Source organism: Nicotiana sylvestris, chromosome 8 (genome assembly GCF_000393655.2).
Source record: "Nicotiana sylvestris chromosome 8, ASM39365v2, whole genome shotgun sequence".
Lineage (NCBI taxonomy): Eukaryota > Viridiplantae > Streptophyta > Magnoliopsida > Solanales > Solanaceae > Nicotiana > Nicotiana sylvestris.
In genome coordinates, this window is record NC_091064.1 from 12152578 (window position 1) to 12175637 (window position 23060).

At 36.4% G+C, this 23060-nt stretch overlaps 2 protein-coding genes across 3 annotated transcripts; one reads left to right on the top strand and one right to left on the bottom strand.

The window, feature by feature from the left end:
- Nucleotides 1-3577: 3577 nt before the first annotated feature.
- On the bottom strand, nt 3578-7919 carry LOC104227614 (lipoyl synthase 2, mitochondrial-like). Its single transcript, XM_009779889.2, has 4 exons — nt 7320-7919; nt 5559-5770; nt 4108-4487; nt 3578-4016 (listed from the first exon to the last, which is right to left on the bottom strand). The coding sequence occupies exons 1-4, from the start codon at nt 7772-7774 to the stop codon at nt 3909-3911; spliced, it is 1155 nt and encodes a 384-aa protein (XP_009778191.1). The 5' UTR covers nt 7775-7919; the 3' UTR covers nt 3578-3908.
- An 8401-nt stretch (nt 7920-16320) lies between these two features.
- Nucleotides 16321-21025, top strand: LOC104227615 (secretory carrier-associated membrane protein 1-like). 2 transcript variants are annotated; one of them, XM_070153233.1, is made up of 12 exons: nt 16321-16571; nt 17520-17576; nt 17699-17761; nt 18102-18135; nt 18243-18365; nt 18758-18820; nt 18901-18991; nt 19070-19136; nt 19215-19282; nt 19504-19552; nt 20105-20170; nt 20632-21025. In XM_070153233.1, the coding sequence occupies exons 1-12, from the start codon at nt 16515-16517 to the stop codon at nt 20716-20718; spliced, it is 825 nt and encodes a 274-aa protein (XP_070009334.1). In that variant the 5' UTR covers nt 16321-16514; the 3' UTR covers nt 20719-21025. The 2 variants fall into 2 exon arrangements, with proteins under 2 accessions (XP_070009334.1, XP_009778192.1); XM_009779890.2 differs by having other exon boundaries at nt 19091-19136.
- Nucleotides 21026-23060: the final 2035 nt, after the last annotated feature.

Below are 23060 nucleotides of genomic sequence, written 5' to 3' on the forward strand. Positions count from 1 at the left end.
AATATCAAAGCCAAACCCAAGTTCGAGCCTGTCCGGTGAGTTCTCTCTTAGTCTTTGTTTATTTACATTAGTTTTATTCTGATATTCGTCTTCCTCATCTCTTTTTCTTTTCCTGGTCAACAAAAATTCGATCAGTACTCTAGTATAAACTATTTCTGTTCACTGTTTATTTATTTAGATTGGTTTTGTTGATGTGTTTCGTATAATTAGGATATCAGAAAACTTTGAAATAGTATCTCGTTTAATCACTTAGGCAGAATAACTGGGATTAGTTCAATAATTTGGTTGAATGTGTATAATAATCAACCGATTAGTATAAGTTTATGCAAGTGGTCACTAATTGAGAAGCTTCTAATAGTGGTAGGGTAGTATTTGCATTATCGAATTAACTAAAAGCACTAATTGAGTGGATAATTGAGTGGACAATTAAGTGGATAATTAAAGAAATAAAAAGTTGAATTGGTAGTGGAAAATGCACTAATTGAATGCCCATTTAAGGGAGCTGAAAATCAGAGACAAAAGGGGGGATTCGGAAAATACTGGAATTGAATACAAAAAAGAAAAACATTCTAAGAGAGAGATTCTAAGAGGGAAGGAGACAGAAAAAAGATACAGAAAGAGAGCTTAAGAATACAGAGAGATAGAGTACAAAGATAGATCAAGAAGAGCTCAGAGACTTTAAGAGATAGAAAATCCAGAAAACCAAAAACGGCTGAAGTTCTGAAACTGCACTGATTTCCAACACTTTTGCTTGATAAAAATTGATCAAATTCTGTATTAAGTGGGTCTTTTTGATCTTTTTAATGAGCCAAAATCTCTAAAAGCTTTACATTCTGCACTTGAGTTGAGAAATGGTCTGAATTTGGAGGTTCTGAAAGCTCTGTTCTAAATTCTGTTGTTTGGTTACTGTTTGATTGGTTCTGGGCACTGTTTCATAGCTGTGACTGCTGCTGCTTGGCTACTGATCTCACATTTCTTACTTCCTCTCATTTTCCAGGTATGCTTCAGCATTTGAGTAGCATATGAGATGTAAAGAGAAGCTATGTAGTTGATTTAGATAGTTAATAAATGGCCTCTATTTTGAATGATCTGTTCATGTGTTTTCTTGTCTAAATTAGTTTGATTACCTGGACATTATTGTATTCAGTCATGACTTATGCCGTGTATTTTAGGAAGATGCTTGAACTTTGGTTTTTGTTATTTTAATTCTAGATTAGATGAACTCCTTCTCAAATACTTGTGTGTTGGGACTGTTATGAATGAAATTTTAGTTGTTTGGTTGATGTTGTTCATCTAATTTGATTGTTTTTTTTTGTTGTTGTTAATTGTTAATTGAGTCTGTGGTTGAAGTTAATCTTATTTTAGTTGTATGAAATCTCAAATGAGATCTTATATTGAATAAAAATTAGCAATGTCAACAATAGTGAATATTGAGCTATATTATTTGTGGTTGAACTTTTATCTTGGTTAAAAGACTCATGGACAGAATTGATCCAACAATTTTGCATTTAAATTGTCTGTGAGTGTTTATATAGATTTTGATTTTGTTTGGGTTAAGAGTTAGTCTTTGTTGGTAAACTCAAAAATGAAAAGAATTGCGGCTTTTGATAAAACTAGCATACACAAGTTTTCCCCTTTCTAGAATTGATTTGTTTGTAGACAAAATACTAGTACATGTATTTTTTTATTTTTTATTTTTGTTCGTATGCCATTTTTGTTAAATCAAGCAAATGATACATTTAATCTCTTTCTTCAACTTTAAATGCTAAAAGGACTATTTGAACGCTAGTTAGCAATTCTCATCCTAGCAGAAGCATATCGAGCGTTAAAATGTTCTTTTTGCTTTCCTTTATTAACCATCAGTTGCAATTTTTAGTATTTTATAAACTATAGGCTTCGACAGAAGGATTAGATTTAAGCGTGAGTGATAATTTGGATTTGAAACGTTTTATTACTATACTTTGTTACTTATTGCTAGGGACATGCTTAGGCCGCCAACACCCAGATAGGCAATCTTTAGGATTTTCGATGTTCGCGTGACGTAATTATGATTTCCAAATATAAGTATGCGTTCGCGCAACTTTGGGCGCACAATTTTAGTAATAATAAAATATTATTAATTCATTTGTGTACACATTCGCGTGACACGATTACAATTTCTAAAAAATAAACACTCGTAGTTTGCTTTAGGCTCGATTTAGACTAGTGTTGTGATTACGTATACATTTCGCGTAACATAATTGCGAATTTGATTCTAAAAAGTGACTTGAGGGATGCGTTCGCGCAACTTCAACCAAATATTTCTTAATAAATAGACAAAAGCGTTATTAATCGTGGACACGTTCGCGTGACATGATTTTGACGCGCCAAAAGTGTTATTAATTATGTACACGTACGCGTGACATGATTCCTTACATGCAAAAATAAAACGAATATACGTACGCGTTATTCGTTTCAAGACAATTCTATAATTACAAATAATCAAGCTAAAAGTGGTTATAAAAGCTAAAATTACACAATAAGTTTAAAACGTGTAATAAGTCAGATAATTAGGCCAAGTATAAATTGTTAAGCGACCGTGCTAGAACCACGGAATTCGGGAGTGCATAACACCTTCTCCCGGGTTAATAGAATTCCTTATCCGGATTTCTGGTTCGCAGGCTACAATACAGAGTCAATCTTATCCTCGATTTGGGATTCGAACCGGTGACTTGGGACACCATAAATTATCCCAAGTGGCGATTCTGAATCTTTAAATAAACGAATCTCGTTTCGATTGTCCTTTAATTGGAAAAACTCCCTTATACACTCCTTCTCGGATGTGTAGTAAAAAGGAGGTGTGACATGCAGGAGAATTAATAAGTGTAGTATTTTGTTACTCCCTCCGGTCCATAATAAGTGACCAATTTACTTTGGGCACACCCATTAAGGAAATACTAAATTCTAGACGAAAATAGTTATTTTGATTAAACTACCCTTCATTAAATGTTGCACAATAGTGATAGTAGCACTTACTTCTCTTCTCAAATGTGAGGAGTAAATAACTTTTTAGGAATACGTACATAAGACTAATTTGGAAAAACAAATTGAATTTTTTCTTGATTATATAAATGGACACTTATTTTGGACCAAAAAAAAAAATTGATCACCTGATGGTGTATTGAATAGTGAGCTTACTGCCCAAAATTCATCCCAAAAGAGGGAACAGAAGCTGCACATCCCAATAAGGATTTCCTTTTTTCAAAGATCTCCATAGGGATTACAATCTCAAAAATCTCTTCTTTGACACGAAGTCACCTTCTTTCACACAGTCATGCAAATTGGCCTGTATATGAATTTTTTCCGGAGTTAGAAAATTAACCCTAACCGTATGTATAAAATTTGACCCTAACCAATGTAAATAGGAGGGAATGGGCCTTCATGGTTATTTACATGTTGAAATTAAGAAAGTGTCTTTTAAGATCTTTTATGTGTAAAAGCAAATTTCTCATTTGTAGAAAAAGAGATAATGTCGTAAAAGTAAAAATAAGTTTGTAAAAACCCACAAAGCCATTTGACCAGTATCCAACACTATGAATGCTCGCAGGACGACATGAAGTCCTTGCATAGATTTTCTTTTCTCTATCAGTTTCAAGAAAGAACTTGAGAATAGTGACAGATTGGAACAGATTTACATAAGGTAGATTTACAACTACTTATTTTTCATAAATAGGGCATATATGGGGCAACAGCTAAAGCTCACCAGACTTGCAAAACCTATATCTTTCCCTTGCTCTCTACTCTCTTTAAGGAAACATGATGCCATAGAGGAATAAGAGTCAAATGGCAAACCTTCTTTTTATTCGCAAAACATCTTGTGCGGTCGTCAAGCCTGTGGTATGAGAAGACACGATCTGAAGACCAGAAGCTTACACTGAAGATGCTGCACGATCAGATTCTATCATGGATTTAATATAGAATTCACCCGCCTTGTATGAGGACCTCACCATTGGGCCAGAAGCCACATACCGAAATCCCTGCCAGCAATTCAGGAAGATGTATCATCCTATCAAAAACCAAGGCATGTAGGACCTATGTACGAAATAAAAAAGGAGGTCATAAAGAAACCATTTCCATGCCGAGTACACGATAGTTCTCAAAGGCCTCAGGAGTTATGTATTCTGATACAGGCATGTGACGCTTCGTTGGTCTCATGTACTGACCAAATGTCATTACATCAACCCCTGCTGCTCGCACCTTCTCCATTGTTTTAACAACTTGGTCAGGTGTTTCCCCACAACCCAACATTACAGACGTCTTCGTCAATGTACCAGCAGGAGCGCAGTCCTTTGCCATCATCAGAACATCCATGGACTGCTTGAAGTTAGCACGATGATCTCGTACTACACGCTGAAGCTCTTCAACTGTTTCAATGTTGTGAGCAAAAACATCTAATCCGGATTTTGCAACTTTCTCAACGCAGCCAGGGTCTCCTCGAAAGTCTGGAACTGCAGGATGAGAACAACATCAATACATGACTTCTAGTGTCGTAAGGTCAAAAAAGTAAATAGATTCTGGGTTATCAGAAGGAAAAGGAAAATTCTTGGTAATAGATTTCTGAGAAGCTTGAATATGTAACGATAACTTCGATCATGCTAAGTATGTAGACATAGTTACAAGTTCATATGTCCGATATGTCACTTCTACTATTGCTTTTCTTTGAATAAAACTTCCAGAATGGAAGCGGAAAACAGCAGTTGGACAAAAATGCTAGTGTGAACATTAAATGTTAAAATTCATGCATGACCAATGGCAACTAGATTTCGTTGTCAGATTACCTAATTAACTGAACAAAAGTATTTTTCGCCAAATTTTTTGTGTACCGCCAATGGCAAAGTTGGAGAACACACACTTAAGAAATTTCCGGCAAGAAAATACTACTGAAAATCAAATGCTTTAAAAGCTATAGGACTTTGAAGAGAAGTTGTAACCACCCACAGCTTCTCAGTTCATATATTTCCATTTTTCATTTAAACAAACATGTTTCTAAATATTTTCTTCCTCATTTTATTTCTATATTTCCCATAAAAACATTTTATGACACTGAAATGGAGCCTTACACCTCCTTCAGGATTTGAAAAAGTTAAAACAAGGTTAAACACTTCTCTAAGTGTTACTTGGCAGTCAAAGATAATGCATCAAAATAAAGTATCAGTTTTGATCATATTTCAAATGTCGAAGACAAACTGAGATGTTAAAAATCTTAGACCCATATCAAACATGTGGGTTTCATGCTCGATGAAATTTCATGGTTCCTATTGTTAAGCTCCTTTATCAAGAGATTCTTAGCCACGGCAATCAGCTTATTCAGATGCTTGAAAGGGCATAGTTGGGATTTCACAGACCTTATCCATCGGAAACCAGATCAGTTGTCATTCTATCAGCCTAAAAGGAGTTATTTGCTTGGTCGCAAACTTCTTAGAAACCATCAGATTAAAACATAAACCCAACAAGCATACAGACTCCACTGCCATAAAATCAAGTTTAAAAAAAAAAGAATAAAAGCATGGAACTCATACCAAGTGCTTCTATGAGCATATTTGGCTTCAAGGCTTTCAACTTCTGCACTGTCTCAGCAAAATGACCGCTTCCTTGATCAGGTAGATCATCACGGTCAACACTAGTAATAACAACATAATCCAGACCCCACGAAGCAATGGCCTCGGCCACATTGGAAGGTTCACTTGGGTCTGGAGGGGGTGGAGTGCGTGATGTCTTCACATTGCAGAATCTGTTAAAAGGAGCAGAGATCATTAAAAGGATCATTCGCTTAGATTGCAACTTACTTCTCTCAAAATCCAAACTAGGCTACTCTAAGAGGTCTCCCCTAACCTTTCCGAATCCTCGACGGATTATATAAACTGCGAACTGGTGGACTAGGAGAGGAAAAGATGAGCTAACTACGGTGCATCTTTCTTAAAAATTTTCCTAAAAGAGAGTGTATTCCATTCTTTGCCACATCAGCATCCAGGGGGACCGAGGCTATCAAATTTCTAAGTTCGGGGGGGGGGGGGAATTAGGCCAATGTGAAGTTTAGGTCTTGACTGAATAAAAGTCGCCAAGTTCGGGAGGGATCCCAATCTATTTGCCTAAGACCTAACTATGTATAATCTCTATGACAAATTCCCTAATATAAGTTGCAGAAAGCACCAAAAGCACGTAAAGTTTCACAAAAGACCATAAACATCTATTACCTTTACTAACAACCACTACCACCTTTGCCTACTCCTCTCACATGTCCAAACAACCACAATTACTAGTCTACTACAAGCCTTTGCTGCTGCCATGAAATCTTTTTTTTCCCCTCATATTTACGACAACAAAGCAAGTAATAGGTGCCCATAAATTTCCACAAAAAGCATAAAAGACAAAGAAAGAACAAACGTAACCATGCTTATGTCTTCCTTTAAAGTTCCCCAACCCCAGCCCTGATTCAGCATTTTCTTTCCTTTTGCTCTAAGTGCCAATTTGCGAATTATGGTGAGTAAACATAATTTATCAAAATGAATTTTAGATAACAGACATATTATAAAGATGCAATCTTTACGTATCTTCTACTGCAAATAAACCAATTTTAGCAAATAAGCTTGTTTTTCAGCTCTCTGATTCTTGAAAGAGCAATAAGTTAACATATCTCCTATAGTCAATCGAGTCAATTAATAATTAACATAAGAAAGACATCAAGTACCAAAAGCACTAATATAGATAAAATAATTTTACTGCCAACTATGGGCTCTCGCTATCATGAGTGAACACAATTGAGGGGGGAAGACCATAAACACCTCGGGCAAAACCAGAATTTGACGTTGAGATTCGCCAACTTAACTCTTTGATTTCACCAATTACTCCTCGTATTACATCTGACTGACTTTCACTATATATAACAGGGTATTCTCTCCTTTCATAAAAGAACAAGTAAAAAGATCTTTAATGCTAAAATCCATCAAATTTATCTATCAACACTCCACCATACCGTAATCCCAAACTAGTCGGGGTTGACTATATAAGTTTGTTATATCCGTTTGGCTCTAATCGAGCCCATTTCGGTTCAATCCAACTCCAAAGTCCCAATGGGAAAAGGAAAGAGCATTCCTTTCCAATGCATTCATATACTCCCTCAATTACAGTTTATGCGACACTATTTCCTTATTAGTCTGTTCTAAACACCACTTGCTTAAAAAGACATATAGCTCTTTCTTTCTTTCTTAAACTCCGTGTTGAGTTAAACTATCACACAAATTGGAAAGGAGAAAGTATAAAAGTATAGTAATAAGCATCACCTGCAACCTCGGGTGCAAGTATCGCCCAGAATCATAATAGTAGCGGTAGCAGTACCAGTTTCACCACCTGACCAACACTCTCCCAAATTAGGGCATTTCGCTTCTTCACAAACAGTGTGCAGTTTCAATTCCCTTAATTTCTTCTTAATATGCGTGTACTTCTCTCCACCAGGAATCGCTTCTTTCATCCATTTCGGCTTCGGCAGCGGTTTCTTCTTCGTACCTACCTCAACGGAATACTCGTTTTCCGATTGCAGCCTTATAAAGTCGCCTAGCGTCGGTGACTCGGCGGCTAACCGATGGCGTAAGCCTTCTAGGGTTTGAGATGGAGAAGTAGACGTAGGCGTTGGGGCGGAGGAAGAGAAGAATTGAGGTAAGAGAAAGTGGTGGTGGTGGTGAGTCCGGTGACTGGATTTGAGTGATCGGAAAATGAGAGTTGTGAAACGGGAATTCATTTCCCGGCGTAATTGGATGTTTTTCCGGTGCCGGAAAAGTTGGATTCGATTTTCTCAGCGGAAAGGAGTTGAAATTTCCGCTTCACCGTTTCAAAGGCGTTGGTAGTTGGTAGGGGTGTCAAATGCTTCGGTTCGGTTCTTTCGTAAAATGTTATTCTATTACGTATAACTAAATTGACACTTTTAGAAACCTTATCAATCATATCCGTTTCTCTTTCGTTATTAGTACTACTAAAATAAATTTTCGATATCTTTTTAAAATGTCACTTAAAAATCACTAGTTGAAGCAGAATGCAACAACATTCGTACTTTTATAGGACTTAGCAAAATTCTCGAGATATTTTTACTATTTAAAGAGTGATGAATTAAGAAAATATGAAAGACGGGCAGAGTATAGAGTCAACTATTTTACAACAGTATAAAAGAAACTAAGCAAAGACAAAAAAAAATATAAATCACACGAGTGAAACGATATTAAATAAGCAGGGACTCAAGAATAAAGTTTATAGAGGATTAAATATTAAAAAATATATATTTAAATCATACGAAAGAAAAATTATGACGTTATAGTTTGCTACTCATAATCGGTAGAATACCTTGTGTCTTGCTAGTGAATATGCTGGAAATAATTTAGTTTCAATAGTCGTATAATAGGTTTGTGAATTAGGATTTTGAGTTTAATTACTTGTTGGCTTGTCATAATTTCAAGGCCCAAGAAAAACTTTAATACTTTATTATTTTTAAATTTAATATATAAATATATTTTATTCATGTAAATTTATTCGGTACGGTTCAGTATTTTTTCGGTTTAATTTCATAAAATTAAAAACTTATCCTAAATATCGGTACGGTTATAAATTTATATAAAAACCTATGGTTTTATTAAAGAAAAACTAAAAATCGATTTAATGCGGTACGGCTTGGTCGGCTCTTAAATATCCATTGATACCCCTGGAAGTTGGTTGTCACTGGGTAGTTGAAAAGAGATTGGCTCCTTTTATCTTTTCTCTTTTTTCTCAAAAAGAGAGAATTTTGAAATTTGAATATTAGGAATTTAGGATACTCGAATGGATTATTTTAATTATGATTTTTTAAAACACACTTCTTAATACTATTTTTATTTAGTTCATTAGGAAAAAACTAAATTTTCTTAAAATATTTCATATCTACATGTATAAGTCACCATGAGTAAAAATTACTCATCCTTGAACACATCTTCCCAGATTAACAAATTTTCTTCGTGTGTATATTACTCGTAAGAATTTATGACCAAAGTTAGATGCTTTGACTCTGTTAATTCGGACGCGTCAAATTTTTTTAATTATATTGACCACAACTCATGAAATAGTTTTAATTTTGTATTACTAATCCCATTCTATTCCATATAAAATAATATATAAATTTTCGCATTACATAATGTGGTGATAGCATCAACCAAACGGTGTACTAAATAATGCAGTAATCATTTTTCCTTATGCCATTAGCCAAATGTTGTATTATCTAATGTGGGATTTAATTATACTATACAATTGACCAAATGACTCTTAAAGATTCATGTTAAGGTGAACTTTTACGATTATTCTATCTATTATCACCATAGAATCGTTGTCTCCAATCACCACTGTCAACCCCCTCTAGCATCAACTACCATTCACATTACCACCAACTGCCCAATGCCGGCTTAAGGGTGAAGCGGATGAAGCCACCGCTTGAGGCCTCAAAATATAGAAGGCCCCAATATTATTATTACACTATATATAATATGGAGTAATTTATAAATTACCATTTAAGGTTACAAAATATATATTTTTTATTTTTTGAATTTGGTTGAAACTATTCTAATGAGTGAGTAGATTATAGAAAATTTATTTGTATTTTATTATTTAGTACGAGATTTGTCCCTTTCGTTTCATTTTCTTATTATCTTGTTGTTATTATTGCTTGTTGCTACTGATTTCTTTTCATCTTTCATTAAGCCGGGGCTCTATCAAAAATAACTTCTCTATCTCCCTAGACCCTACTTGTAAAATTATACTGAATTTGGTATTATTGTTGTTGTTCATTATTACTATATTTTTTCACATTCCTTCTTCAACTCTAATTTTTTCTTCTCTAGGCACAACAATTTCATGTTTTTGTTTCTGACCATTTTCTTTTCAAATTTTAGCTCTTCTGAATTAGTTATTATTATTTTTATCTTGTTTGATTGGTCTATTGATCATAAAGTAAGTTTTTTTGTGGCTCATTAGTCAGTGGTATATGAATTTTATGAAATAAGCTTAGGGGCCTTTTATTATGGTTTGGCTTTAGGTCACCCAATTCATTGAACCGTCTCTTCACTACTTCTATCAATAGGGGTGGGCATTCGGTCGGTTCGGTTCGATTATTCGGTTTTCGGTTTTGTATAAGTAGTAACCGAAACCGAACTGAAATAAGTTCGGTTCAGTTCGGTTATTCTACTTTTGGTTCGGTTTTCGGTTTGAACATTATCATATTGAACTCCTTCTATGTAATAATACGACTGGCAAATTTGTTGATTTTTCCCAAAACTTCGAAATTGTTGGAAATATTGTGTTTATAGAAAAAAATAGACTAAACTTTGCACACTTTATGGATCATAAAATTCAAACATAGTGTAAATTACAACTCTGTGTGAAATTCTCCCGGTATCTATCACATATGCTATGGAAGTTTTAATAGACTGAAAGTCGTTAAGATTGGAAAGTTGATGGACTTACTTAATTAGGTTGAGTCTTTGATAGATTGGACCTAATAGTATTAATTTATTACCTATAGGCTTAGCCTATATATAACTTAAAGAACATATATGTTAATAATTCGGTTTTTCGGTTAACTGAACTAAAAAACTTAATAACCGAAAACCGAACCGAAAAACCGAAATTTTAAAATTTTAAACCGAAACCGACCGAATAAACCGAATAACCGAAACCAAAATAATAAAAAAATCGGTTCGGTCGGTTTATTCGGTTCCGACCGAAATATGCCCACCCTATCTATCACCAATCACTTCCATTAGTGCAATCTGTTGGGGAAACGTGTCAAGATAATAGAAAGAAAAGGATATTTAGGAGAGACAATAAATTGCACAAGACAAGACAAGATTTACGTGGTTCGGTAATTTTTGCCTACTCCACGGCCACACAAAGAACAGCTCTTTATTAATTGAAGAGAGAAAGAAGAAGTTTTGGGATGTTCTACAAATGAAAATGTAGACCCCTATTTATAGGCATTTGAATGCCATGCCGAGGTAAGCGCTTACATCATAAGAATGTCGATGTAAGCGCTTACATCATAAGAATGTCAAGGTAAGCGCTTACATCACAAGAATGTCGATGTAAGCGCTTACATCATATTTTCATCTCTTTTTGATTTTCCTTTCTTTTGTCTACTTTCACATACAACAATAGGTTTGCTCCTATCAATCTCCCCTTCAAACCTATGTAACATCAAGAAAGAAAAAAAAAGATTTGCTATTCTCTGGTGGCGCCTTCACGCTATCAGTCTTGAAGACTAACTGAGGCAGTGCACAGCCTCAGTTTCTCAATACCGACAACTTTGGTTAACATGTCTAACGAGTTCTTTGATCCTGGTATCTTCTGCATGGAAAGAGTTCCTTCGTTTATCAACTCTCGGATATGATGATACCTCAACTAGATATGCTTCGATCTTGCATGAAACACTGGATTCTTGGCAAGATGAATTGCACTCTGGCTATCGCTGAAAAGCTCACAATTGTCCTGCTCTTTACCTAGCTCTTCAAGAAAATTCTTGAGCCAAATCATCTCTTTTCCAGCTTCTGAGATTGTACTCTGCTTCAGTGGTAAATAGAGCAACACTTTTCTGAAGTCTGGACATCCAACTAACAGCAGTACCACCCAAGGTGAACACGTAGCCCGTGGTACTTTTTCGACTATCCAGATCGCCGCCTAAATTTGCATCAGCAAAACCTTGTAAGATAATATTGCTCTTTTTAAAACAAAGTGCCATACCTGAGGTGCCTTTGAGATATTGCAATATCCATTTTACACCTTCCCAATGCTCCTTTCCTGGATCTGACATGTATCTACTGACAACTCCAACTGCATAGGCTATATCAGGTCTAGTGCAAACCATATCATACATCAAACTTCCTACTGCTGAAGCATACGGAACTTTGGACATGTACTTCCTTTCTTCATCTGTCTTAGGTGATTGGTCCTTTGACAGATTTAGATGGCTTCCGAGTGGAGTGCTTCTGGACTTTGCATCATGAAGACTGAACCTGCTTAGTACCTTTTGTATGTACTTTTCTTGAGACAACTTTAAGGTTCCTTCCGACCTGTTTTTGCTAATCCTCATCCCAAGCATTTGCTTAGCTGGTCCTAAGTCTTTCATTTCAAACTCCTCCGCCAGTTGTTGCTTAACCAAATTGATCTCATTTATGCTAGATCCTGCAATTAGCATATCATCAACGTACAACAGTAAAATAATATAGGATTCATCAAGATTTTTGATATAACTGCAATGGTCTATCTCACATCATGTGAAATCATTTTTATGCATGAATCCATCAAATTTCTTGTACCATTGTCGGGGAGCTTGTTTCAAACCATACAAACTCTTCTTCAACTTACACATAAGGTTTTATTTACCAGAAACTTGAAAACCTTCAGGTTGCTTCATGTAGATGTCTTCTTCAAGGTCACCATGCAAAAAAGCAGTTTTAACATCTAGCTGCTCCAAATGCAAATTTTCTGCAGCTACGATACTTAGCACCAACCTGATAGTAGTTAATTTGACTACAGGAGAGAAGATCTCGGTGTAGTTAATTCCTTCCTTCTAATAAAAGCTTTTTACTACTAATTGTGTTTTGTATCTCTTCTTACCATCATGCTCTTCCTTAACTCTGTACACCCACTTGTTCGGCAATGCCTTCTTTCCTTTTGGTAACTCCGTAAATATCCATGTTTTATTTTTTTGAAGAGAATTCATCTCTTCTTTCATGGCTAGCTTCCACTTATCAGAGTCTATCACCTGCATTGCTTCAACAAAATGCTCTGGTTCTCCAGCATCAGTAAGAAGTAAATAGTGAAGAGAGAGAGTTAACCTATCTAGAGCATTCGTGACTCTTTTAGATCTCCTCAATGTAGGTTCATGAGTAACAGAATCTGAATTTGATTCAGGTCCTGATTCCAGATTTAGTTCTGCATTTGATTCTATCTCTGGTTCCGGTTCTGGTTCTGATTCAGGTTCGGCTTCTAGTTCTTCTTCAAATTCGGCTTCTGGTTCTTCATCTTCAATTTCAGAATCAGTTGTAATCCCTCTAGCCACTTCATTTTCTGAGATTTCTTCTAACTCAACTGTTTCAGACATTGTCTGTTTGCTGGTGTTGGTTGGTTCTACTTCAAGCTTGTCCTTGTACATCATATTTTCATTAAGTGTGACATTCTTGTGTCTTAGGATCTTTCTATTCTGATCATCCCAAAACGGATAACCAAAATTATCATCACCATAGCCAATAAAGAAACATTTCTTTGCTTTAGGATCAAGCTTATCTCTATCATTAGAGTTTACATGCACATAAGCAATACAACCAAAAAATTTCAGATGTGAGAGAGTTACCTCCTTTCCTGTCCATACCTCCTCAGGAATTTCAAAATTCAGCGGTACAGAGGGTCCCCTATTTATGAGGTAAGCTACCGTGTTAACAGCCTCAGCCCAAAAATACTTCGGCAATCCAGAATGTATTCTCATACTTCTGGCTCGTTCATTCAGGGTTCTGTTCATCCTCTCAGCAACACCATTTTGTTTCGGTGTTCCAGGAACTGTCTTGATCATTCTGATCCCATTCTCCGAGCAAAATGCTTTGAACTCTTGGTTATCATACTCTCCTCTATTGTCAGACTTCAGACGTTTTAACTTTAGACTTGTCTGATTTTCAACTTCAGCTTTCCATCTTTTAAAGATAACAAACACATCAGATTTATTTTTCAGAAAATAAACCCATAATTTTCTTGTGGAATCATCAATGAAGGTGACATAATAGCGTGAGCCTCCTAGAGAAGTTACAGGAGCTGGTCCCCACACATCTGTATGCACTAGTTCCAGCTTCTCTTTCTTTGGCGTCCTTCCCACCTTTGAGAAACTAACTCTCTTTTGTTTCCCGTAAATGCAATCTTCGCACAAACCTAATTCAACATTTTTTAGGTTTAACAACTTCTTTTTGGATGCCAAAAGCTTCATTCCCTTCTCACTCATATGCCGAGCCTCTGGTGCCACAATGTTATATCATGACCATGATCAACTGTTGCTATAGTATCTCTTTCTATTGTAGTTGCATACAGTGCTCCCCTTTTGAAGCCTCGTGCCACAACCAAATTCCCTTTGGTTATCTTCCACGATCCGTTGCCGAATGTTGTTGTATATCCTTCATCGTCAATCTGACCCATAGATATCAGGTTTTTCTTGAGGCCAGGAACATGTCGTACATTTTGCAATTTCCATAGCGTGCCTTGTGAAGTCTTTATATGAACTTCACCTTTTCCGGCAATGTCGAGAGGTTCGCCGTCTGCTAGATAAACTTTCCCAAATTTTCCAGCAATATAATTATGCAATAATTCTTTGCATGATGTAGAGTGAAAGGATGTACCTGAGTCCAGAATCCAAGGTTCGACTGGACTGTCTGCACAACAAATTAGTGCATCACCGACTTGTTCAGCAATTACATTTGTTGAATTTTCTTCCTTATTCTTCTTTGGTTCTCTACACTGGCTACTGTAGTGACCCTTTTTATCGCAATTCCAACAAGTAATGTCCTTGCGATTTTTGGATTGTCCTCTTCTCCTTGACTTTGATCTGCCACGACCATAACTCTGTCCTCTTTGGTTGATTCTCCCCCTGCTTTCGATACTAAAAGCAGATTCTGGGGAATCACTTGATTCTCTTCGGCGAATATCTTCGCTTAGAACCAAGTCTCTAATATCATTTAATTTGAGTTTGGTACTTCTTGATGAACTGCTAACTGCAGTTACTGTTGCAGACCAACTCTCCGGTAGAGATGATAGTAGAATCAACGCCCTGATTTCGTCATCAATTGTTATATTAAGAGAACTCAATTGAGTTAATATTGTATTAAACTCATTGATATGTTCTGTGACTGATCTACCTTCTATCATTTTTAAGTTGAACAATCGACGCATCAAATAGACTTTATTTGAAGCAGATGGCTTCTCATACATATTTGATAACGCCTTCATCAGGCCTGCGGTGGTCTTCTCGTTAATGATGTTAAACGCCACATTTCGTGTTAGCGTCAAACAAATCACACCAAAAGCTTGGCGATCTAATAGATCCCAAACCGCTTTGGACATAGTTTCCGATTTCACCTCGGTCAGATGTAAGTGTAATTTTTTTTGGTACAAATAGTGCTCTATTTGCATTTTCCAGAATCCGAAATCTTTGCCATTGAATTTGTCAATCTTAACTTTCCCTTCTTCCGATGCCATTTTTCACAAAAACAATTTATGTGAATAGTGCTTGTGAATAGTAACGATGATCAATAGTGTCGCACTATTCTTGTGAATAGTACCTGCACCAATACTGTACTTTTCTACCAGAATTACATTGTCTGTGCTCTGATACCAGTTGTTGGGGAAGTGTGTCAAGATAATAGAAGGAAAATGATATTTAGGAGAGAAACAATAAATTGCACAAGACAAGATTTACGTGGTTTGGTAATTTTTGCCTACTCCACGGCCACACAAAGAATAACTTTTTATTTATTGAAGAGAGAAAGAAGAAGTTTTGGGATGTTCTACAAATGAAAATGTAGACCCATATTTATAGGCATTTGAATGCCCTGCCGAAGTAAGCGCTTATATCATAAGAATGCCGATGTAAGCGCTTACATCATAAGAATGCCGAGGTAAGCGCTTACATCACAAGAATGTCGATGTAAGCGCTTACATTATATTTTCATCTCTTTTTGATTTTCCTTTCTTTTGTCTACTTTCACATACAACAATAGGTTTGCTCCTATCACAATCACCACCTTTATCCACCACTAGCCACTATTGACAACACCACTAGCGGCCTCCTCCACTAACCACGATCACCACTATTTGCCACAACACAATCACAATCGCTAGTGGCTGTCGCCTATAACTTTAAGATTGCTTCATCAAATAAATTTCATTACATCGTGTAAATAAATACTTTCTCTAATATTTGTGAATTTAATTATTATTTTAAATAATTAATTAAACTTTATGTAAAAATTATGCATATCTAAGTACTAAAAATCAAATAATCCTTTCACCTCAATGTCAGCTCATCCCCTCAACGGTTTTTACCTGTCAGTTAGGTCCAAAAGCCCCAACCTAAATAAATCATCAGATTTCGTCCTGTGAACACCCGCGAATAGCTTCTTACATTGTTTCTGATTCAGAAATTTCCCCAATTTCTTCTGCGAGAAAATAGGAAAATGCAAATGAATGATAATTAACGAAAAATATATAACAGAAATTACAAGAAAAAAATTTAACGAATGACGCTTTAATTCAATAGTGCATTGGTGATCAATGCACATTAATTTCCACTCTCCCAATTAAAACCATACGTGCTACAGATTTACATTTTTCTTATAGATCTGTCGCATGCATTTTTGGGTTTGCATTTGGGTGCCTGTGGATTTTAGCAAAAGTTGCATAGGGATTTCTGATTCCTGTCGTGGTTATTGATCATGGCTCGTTTTAATGAAAATCCTTTTGCAGAAGAAGCTAACGTGAATCCGTTTGCGGTACGTACACTTAAATCTTATTAGAAATTTTATGTTGTTATTAGAAAAATGTGATTTATGTTGGTGGCGGAGCTAGAAATTCTAATAAGAGGGCAACCGGGTGCACAAGGTATCATATAAGGTCCGGGGAAGGGTCGCATCACAAGGGGGTGTGATATAGATAGCCCACCCTAATGCCTGCATTAGGGGCTGCTTCCACGGCTCGAGCCCAAAATGTCATACCTGAGATTCGAACATGTATTACTCTTATGCTAGGAGGATTCAAAATTTTGTATATGTATTAAAATGTTGTTTTTACCCTATTTATATAGATAACTTTCCGACCATTGAATCCTCTTCCTTGCATGTGGCTCCACCACTGATCAATTTCTAGGGGCGGAGCTAGAGGAATGGAAGGGGATTTGAACCCCTTTCGCAGGGAAATCACACTGTATGTATGAGGTCAAATTTTTTTTTCCCATGTACATATAGTAGGTGTCAAACCCTTTGGTGAAAATCTTGCCTCCGCCATAGGTCAATGGGACTGTTGCGTTTTTTTCTTTTTGGCATGTTAGAAGCAATATAATTGCCCATATACAATATTAGGTTTGAATTATTTTTTTTCGTTTTGTCCGGTTAACAGATCTGTTAATTGCATTCTGGTATGTTATTACCTCTTGAATGTTTTCTTGTTTAGTATCATTCAATTGGAGAATGTAGTCAAACATTCAGAACGAGCTAGGATTTTTGTTGTTCTTTAGGATTGTGAGCTCCTTTAGTTACATTAAACTAGCTTCTTATGATTGCACATTGTAGAATTGACTTGATTTAATTGTCAATTTGAAAGAAGACAAGACACATTTGGTTAGGAAAAAGAGGGAGTATTTTCCCTTCTCTTCTACATAAGCTTCAATTTTGAGCTGTCCGCCTTGCTTATTTATGCATTAATTTACTTACTAAAATGTTCAGAATACTGGAGGTGCCGCCCGTGGTTCAACAGTTGATATTCCTCTTGATAGTGCAAAGGTGAGACAAATTTGACAACTCAACTGTGTATATATCGCTTATCACTTTGCCTGTGACCACAGTAATTCCGTGTTCATTTGGAGACTAGAGTTCAATGATTTTCTACTTATATAACTATTCAGGATCTGAAGAAGAAGGAGAAGGAACTACAAGCTCGAGAGGCTGATCTGAGAAGAAGAGAACAAGTATGTTTGCTTTGCACTCTACGGTGGCTTCTCGTTATGCCTTTGCTTATCTTCCGTTAAATAAATAATCCAGAGTTTTGTCAAATAGCTTTCTTCATCTTGAAGTTGTTTATCCTTCTAGAGATTTATACGTCAGTAGAAAATACAATAGACTCCTAGTACTTTTTTAAATTACTAAGTATTATTTTTGTTTTGGATAATATTGGCCTGAGATGTGTTTGTATGGAGTAACATCGTCAGTGAGGACTGATATAGCTGACACCAACTTGTTATAAGACTGTATTTTGTAATTTAGGCATTTTATACGCTATTAATTTCCAGTTTTCTTGGTTTTTTATAGGAAGTGAAAAGGAGAGAAGAGGCCTTAGCAGGAGGTATTTCTCCACTGTGTATATATTACGTCGTTGTGTTCTTGAACTAAATCAAAAGTTTTCTTTCGTGAAAATTGATATTGTTTCTATTCTCCCCTTTTCTTTGGCAGCTGGTGTTCTTGTAGAGGAAAGGAATTGGCCACCATTCTGCCCTATCATTCATCATGATATTGCAAATGAAATTCCAATCCATTTACAGAGGATGCAGTATGTTGCATTCACTACGTTGTTGGGTATGTTCGATTCACTACTAATGTTTGATTTTACCCGGATTGAGACCGATGTGCATATTAATAAATTCATTATGTATTTATATATGTTGGGTGTGCGAACAAAGTCTCACATTGGTAGCTGAAAAGATTGGGAGTCTACATATAAGGTGTAGGGATTTCTTAATGGTGTGAGGCCTTTTGGGGAAAACCGTGCGGGCTTAGCCCAAAGCGGACAATATCACACCATGTTAAAAGTGTCTTTGGGCTAGTTTAGCCCAACAATATAGTAGTCCAGCCACCATCGGAAGATTATTGCATTAAAACAATTGGTCATATTGGTGCATGATCGACCTGGTTTTTGCCTTTTCCCGTGCCAATAGGGGTCTATTAACCTTGGACTCGGTTAATCGCAGGTTTGGCGGGTTGTCTTCTATGGAATTTTTTAGCAACAACCTGTGTTTGGATCAAAGGAGGAGGTTGCTGCTAAACTAATTGCTCAATCTTTTTAATCCTTCAATAAAAATTAACTATCTAACTTAACTTTTTGTCATTATAGACCCTGGTGCTTGGTTTTTTGCTCTTATCTACTTATTCGGTATTCCATCAGCATACTTTTTGTGGTATCGTCCTCTTTATCGTGCGATGAGGTACTGTTTTTGCACTACCTCATTAAAGAACAAATCTTTATCACAGTCCTATGTTGCTGTTTTTTAAGACTATTTTAGGATATCCCCCTCTGTTTGCAGGACTGATAGCGCGCTGAAGTTTGGCTGGTTTTTCTTATGTTATGCGGTGAACACAACATTTCCCTTTTTCTACTTTAGAGTTGCTTGTTAAGGACTGTTCTGAGTTATTATTCATATATTGTAGATTCACATTGTATTCTGCGTCTTAGCTGCTGCGTCACCTCCATTCGTCTTCAGGGGGCATTCATTAACGTAAGTTTTTTTTTTCCAGTTTTAGAAAAAGCAATATGTGATGATACAATGAGTTTCCAGGATACGAAAGTTATTGCAGTCATACCTTTTGAGCATTTTTTCCCTAATTAATTTCTTATTTGAAGTAATGTCTTGAGTTAAATGTATATGTTTCAAGTATTCCTTCGTATATTCGTCGATATAATGTGACTTACTCTTTTTTACATTCCTTTGTTTAACAGTGGTTTCTTGAATGCAATTGATCTTATAGGCTGGAATTCCATAATCGGGGTAAGGTTATCTTAGATTTTTCTTGCATTTAGACCTATCTTAGATTTATCTTAGACTTCCAACCAAGAGGTTGTGAGTTCGAGTCTCCCCAAGAGCAAGGTGAGAAGTTCTTGGAGGGAAGGATGCCGAGGGTATATTTGGAAACAGCCTCTCTACCCCAGGGTAGGGGTAAGGTCTGCGTACACACTACCCTCCACAGACCCCACTAAGTGGGATTATACTGGGTTGTTGTTGTTGTTGTTGTTGTTTAGACCTATGTTGTGCAGACTCTCCAAAATGTTGCCGCACCCGTATCGGATCCTCCAAAAATACTCTATTTTTGGAGGATCTGACATGCATCTAGAGTCATTTCTGGAGAGTCCGAGCAACATAGATTAGGACTAATCTATACTACAGGTACTCTATATTCATATTTTTGTTCAGATTAATGTCAATTGCGGAAATCAATAAACTCAAACCATGTTAACATAATTTGATGAGTAATTCTTGTCACAAAAGCAGAAATCTTGTTTTTTGCTCCAAAAAGAGAATGAACGTTGCTTTTACTTGCAGATATTCTTCTTCGTTGGTGCAGCATTCTTCTCTGTTGAATCGTTGATCAGCATATGGGTTATTCAGGTTTAGTTATCTGCCCCTTTGTCGTTAGCTTCTTTAATTGCTCTACCTAGAGGCAGATCTATGATTTAAACTTTATACGTTAGACATATAAAGTTCTTAGCACTGATCACATTGTAGCTTTGAAATTATGCTCCCAAAATTTAATACAGTCAGATCTCTCTATAACAACGTTATTACATACCAGTCATTCACTATAAAAGTCAAGTTTTTTTATGTAACCAATTTTATGTTATGTAATAATATATATTCTCTATAACTGCACTTTCGGTATAACAGCCAAAAAAATCCAGAACAAATAAGACTGTTATAGAAAAGTTTGACTGTATTTGTTAAAACGAGAATGGTTATTAACATATGTTTATGTTCGACGTAGAAAATATTGGATTTGGTTGAACGCATAGCATATAGGCTCATTCGTCTCTGCTCTTACCCTAACGTCTTTCATTATCTGCAATATGCAGCAAGTGTTCAGTTATTTCCGAGGAAGTGGCAAAGCCGCGGAAATGAAGAAACAGGCTGCAAGATCAACAATTAACGCGGCAATATAAACTAACATTTGGGGAGTGAAGGCGTACGCGTAGTTTTGGACTTTGGCCTGTTGTATTCTTTCATTCTTTCTTCTCACGCCTTAGCTAGATAAGCTTTTGCGGATGTGACTACTCACGTACATATATAGTGATGTCCCTTGCCTTTGGCTATACTAGTGTATCGTTAACCTTTAATATCACGAAGTATTTTCGCAAAAATAACGTTTAGTCGTATATTTCCCATTTATGGGAGTTTTCTTCGTACTACAAGAACAGAGTTGTACGAATATAGAGAATCATCAAAATGTTTGATTTTTAGTTTCTAGAATGTTTGTGTATTACGCATACTCATTGTGATCCGAGCGAAAACGAGCCTTGGAGCAACGGCAAAATTAAAGTTGCCGTAGAATCAGTCACTGATGCTTGCATGAATGCGGGATGCTTCGTGCACCGAACTACCCTTTTCATTGTGATCGAAGCACAGGTACAATTTGGTGTCAATCAACAAGATGGATTGACATAAAGAGTAGAAATTTTCTTGTATGACACAAAATTATTAAATGGACAGAGATAAAAGGTATTGGATTTCCTGCGTTTTGTCGCCCTCCCTTTTTTTTAACAAACTTCACTAAACCCTCTTAAAATTAATAAGAAAGATTTAGTAAAAGCTTGAAAAAGGTTTTCAATTTGAAAAGTGACAAAATTGTGTGTTCAAAAGGATTAACTCAGAGTCGCCACCTGACATTTGATTTCGGTGTGTCAGATCACCGTTTTTCTAAAAATAATTTTTTTCTTTTATAACACTTGGGACTCTAAAACTAAGTCTTCACCAGAGATTCGGGTAAGGGGGTTCATTTGACTCGGGGAGAAGGTGTTAGGCACTCCCCAAGTCCAATAACTAGTACGATTGCATACTTGATCTAGTCGGTTTTAGAATATTCAAATTGAGGTAAAAATAAACACATAAAAGCAAAATAAACACACGCGAGGGTTGAGGTCGTCCCCACTTAATAAAAGAAAAATGAAAATAAAATAAAAATACTACGAGTTTTACTATCGACCTCCGAATACAAATACTTTGGGGCATACCCCGAAATAAAATAAATACAAATCCTTCGAGGCATTTCCCGGATAAATTTAACTAAGGGAACGACCTCTCGCCTCGAAACTAACAAAAATCCTAAGGCTTGCCTACCCAAGTGTGGTCGGCCTAGACATACATTCTAACAACGCAATTAGACAAAACCATAAGAAAAATAACTCAATTTCTTTTTAACTTCGAATTAATTCCCTCGACCAGAACCTTTCAAATTTTATTAACCCAAGCCTAACTCACTGTGTGCTTCTAATTTTAAGCAAGACTGTCACAACAAACCATTTACATTTAAAACCAACTTAAACCCAAATTCTTTTCCTAATTAACCAACACAATAGCTTAGGTTGAACCATAATTTTATCAAGCAAGTTTAAGAAAATAATGACATAAGTATCAACTAGACGTGAAGGCTAACTAAAAAAACAACAGCATACTATATCCCTGCGGCGCACCGAATGCCTAAATCAGTTTCAACTCAAGTCGTTTCCTTCACCATTTCATCTACCGGATAAGCTACGAAACTTTTAGTTATACAAGTCAAGGTTGCGCTGAAATATCAATTCATCCTATTCACTATCACGAATCAAGGCACTTAACCAAATAATGAAATAAGACAGCATATGCAAACAAGCCAATGTAACAGAATACCAAAATCCTTCACCAAATTATGAATAACGAAATGAAATAACATAAAGGTTCGGGAAATGCACCTCTACTGCAGCACACTCTTTGAAATATTGATTAAGGAGAGAACACCCAACAAATCTTTAAACAAGCAGATGAACCTGCGACCGGAACCTCAATTTGAATCGACGGACTGAACCTTACCGGTTAACCATATCAGTTGACGAAGTTCCCATGAAATCTGGAAACCCAGCAAATGACAGCCTTGAACCAAAACTCGAATGGAAGAAGACGAACTAAACTCAAAAATGAGGCTGCGAACAACAGAGTCATCGGAAAGCTAAGAAAAGAACCACGGCCATTTGTGGCTCTGCTTCATGATATTTTTCAAATTGGTTTTTACAGCATCTAAAAGGTTTGCGGGTTTCGACTTCTCCAATGTCGTTTGGCGAAGCTAGAGAATGGAGGAGTCGTGGTGGAGGGTGAAGCTAAGAAGGTCAGAGTGAGTCGCTGAGTCTTCGAAGATAGAATTGGGTGGCGGTTTTTCCGGCGGGTTTCAGGGGCTGGTGGCGGTGACAAACGTGGTTGTTAGGGGTGGTCAAGGTTCGGCGGCTATGGTGGTTTCTGGTCTTTGGGTTTGCTC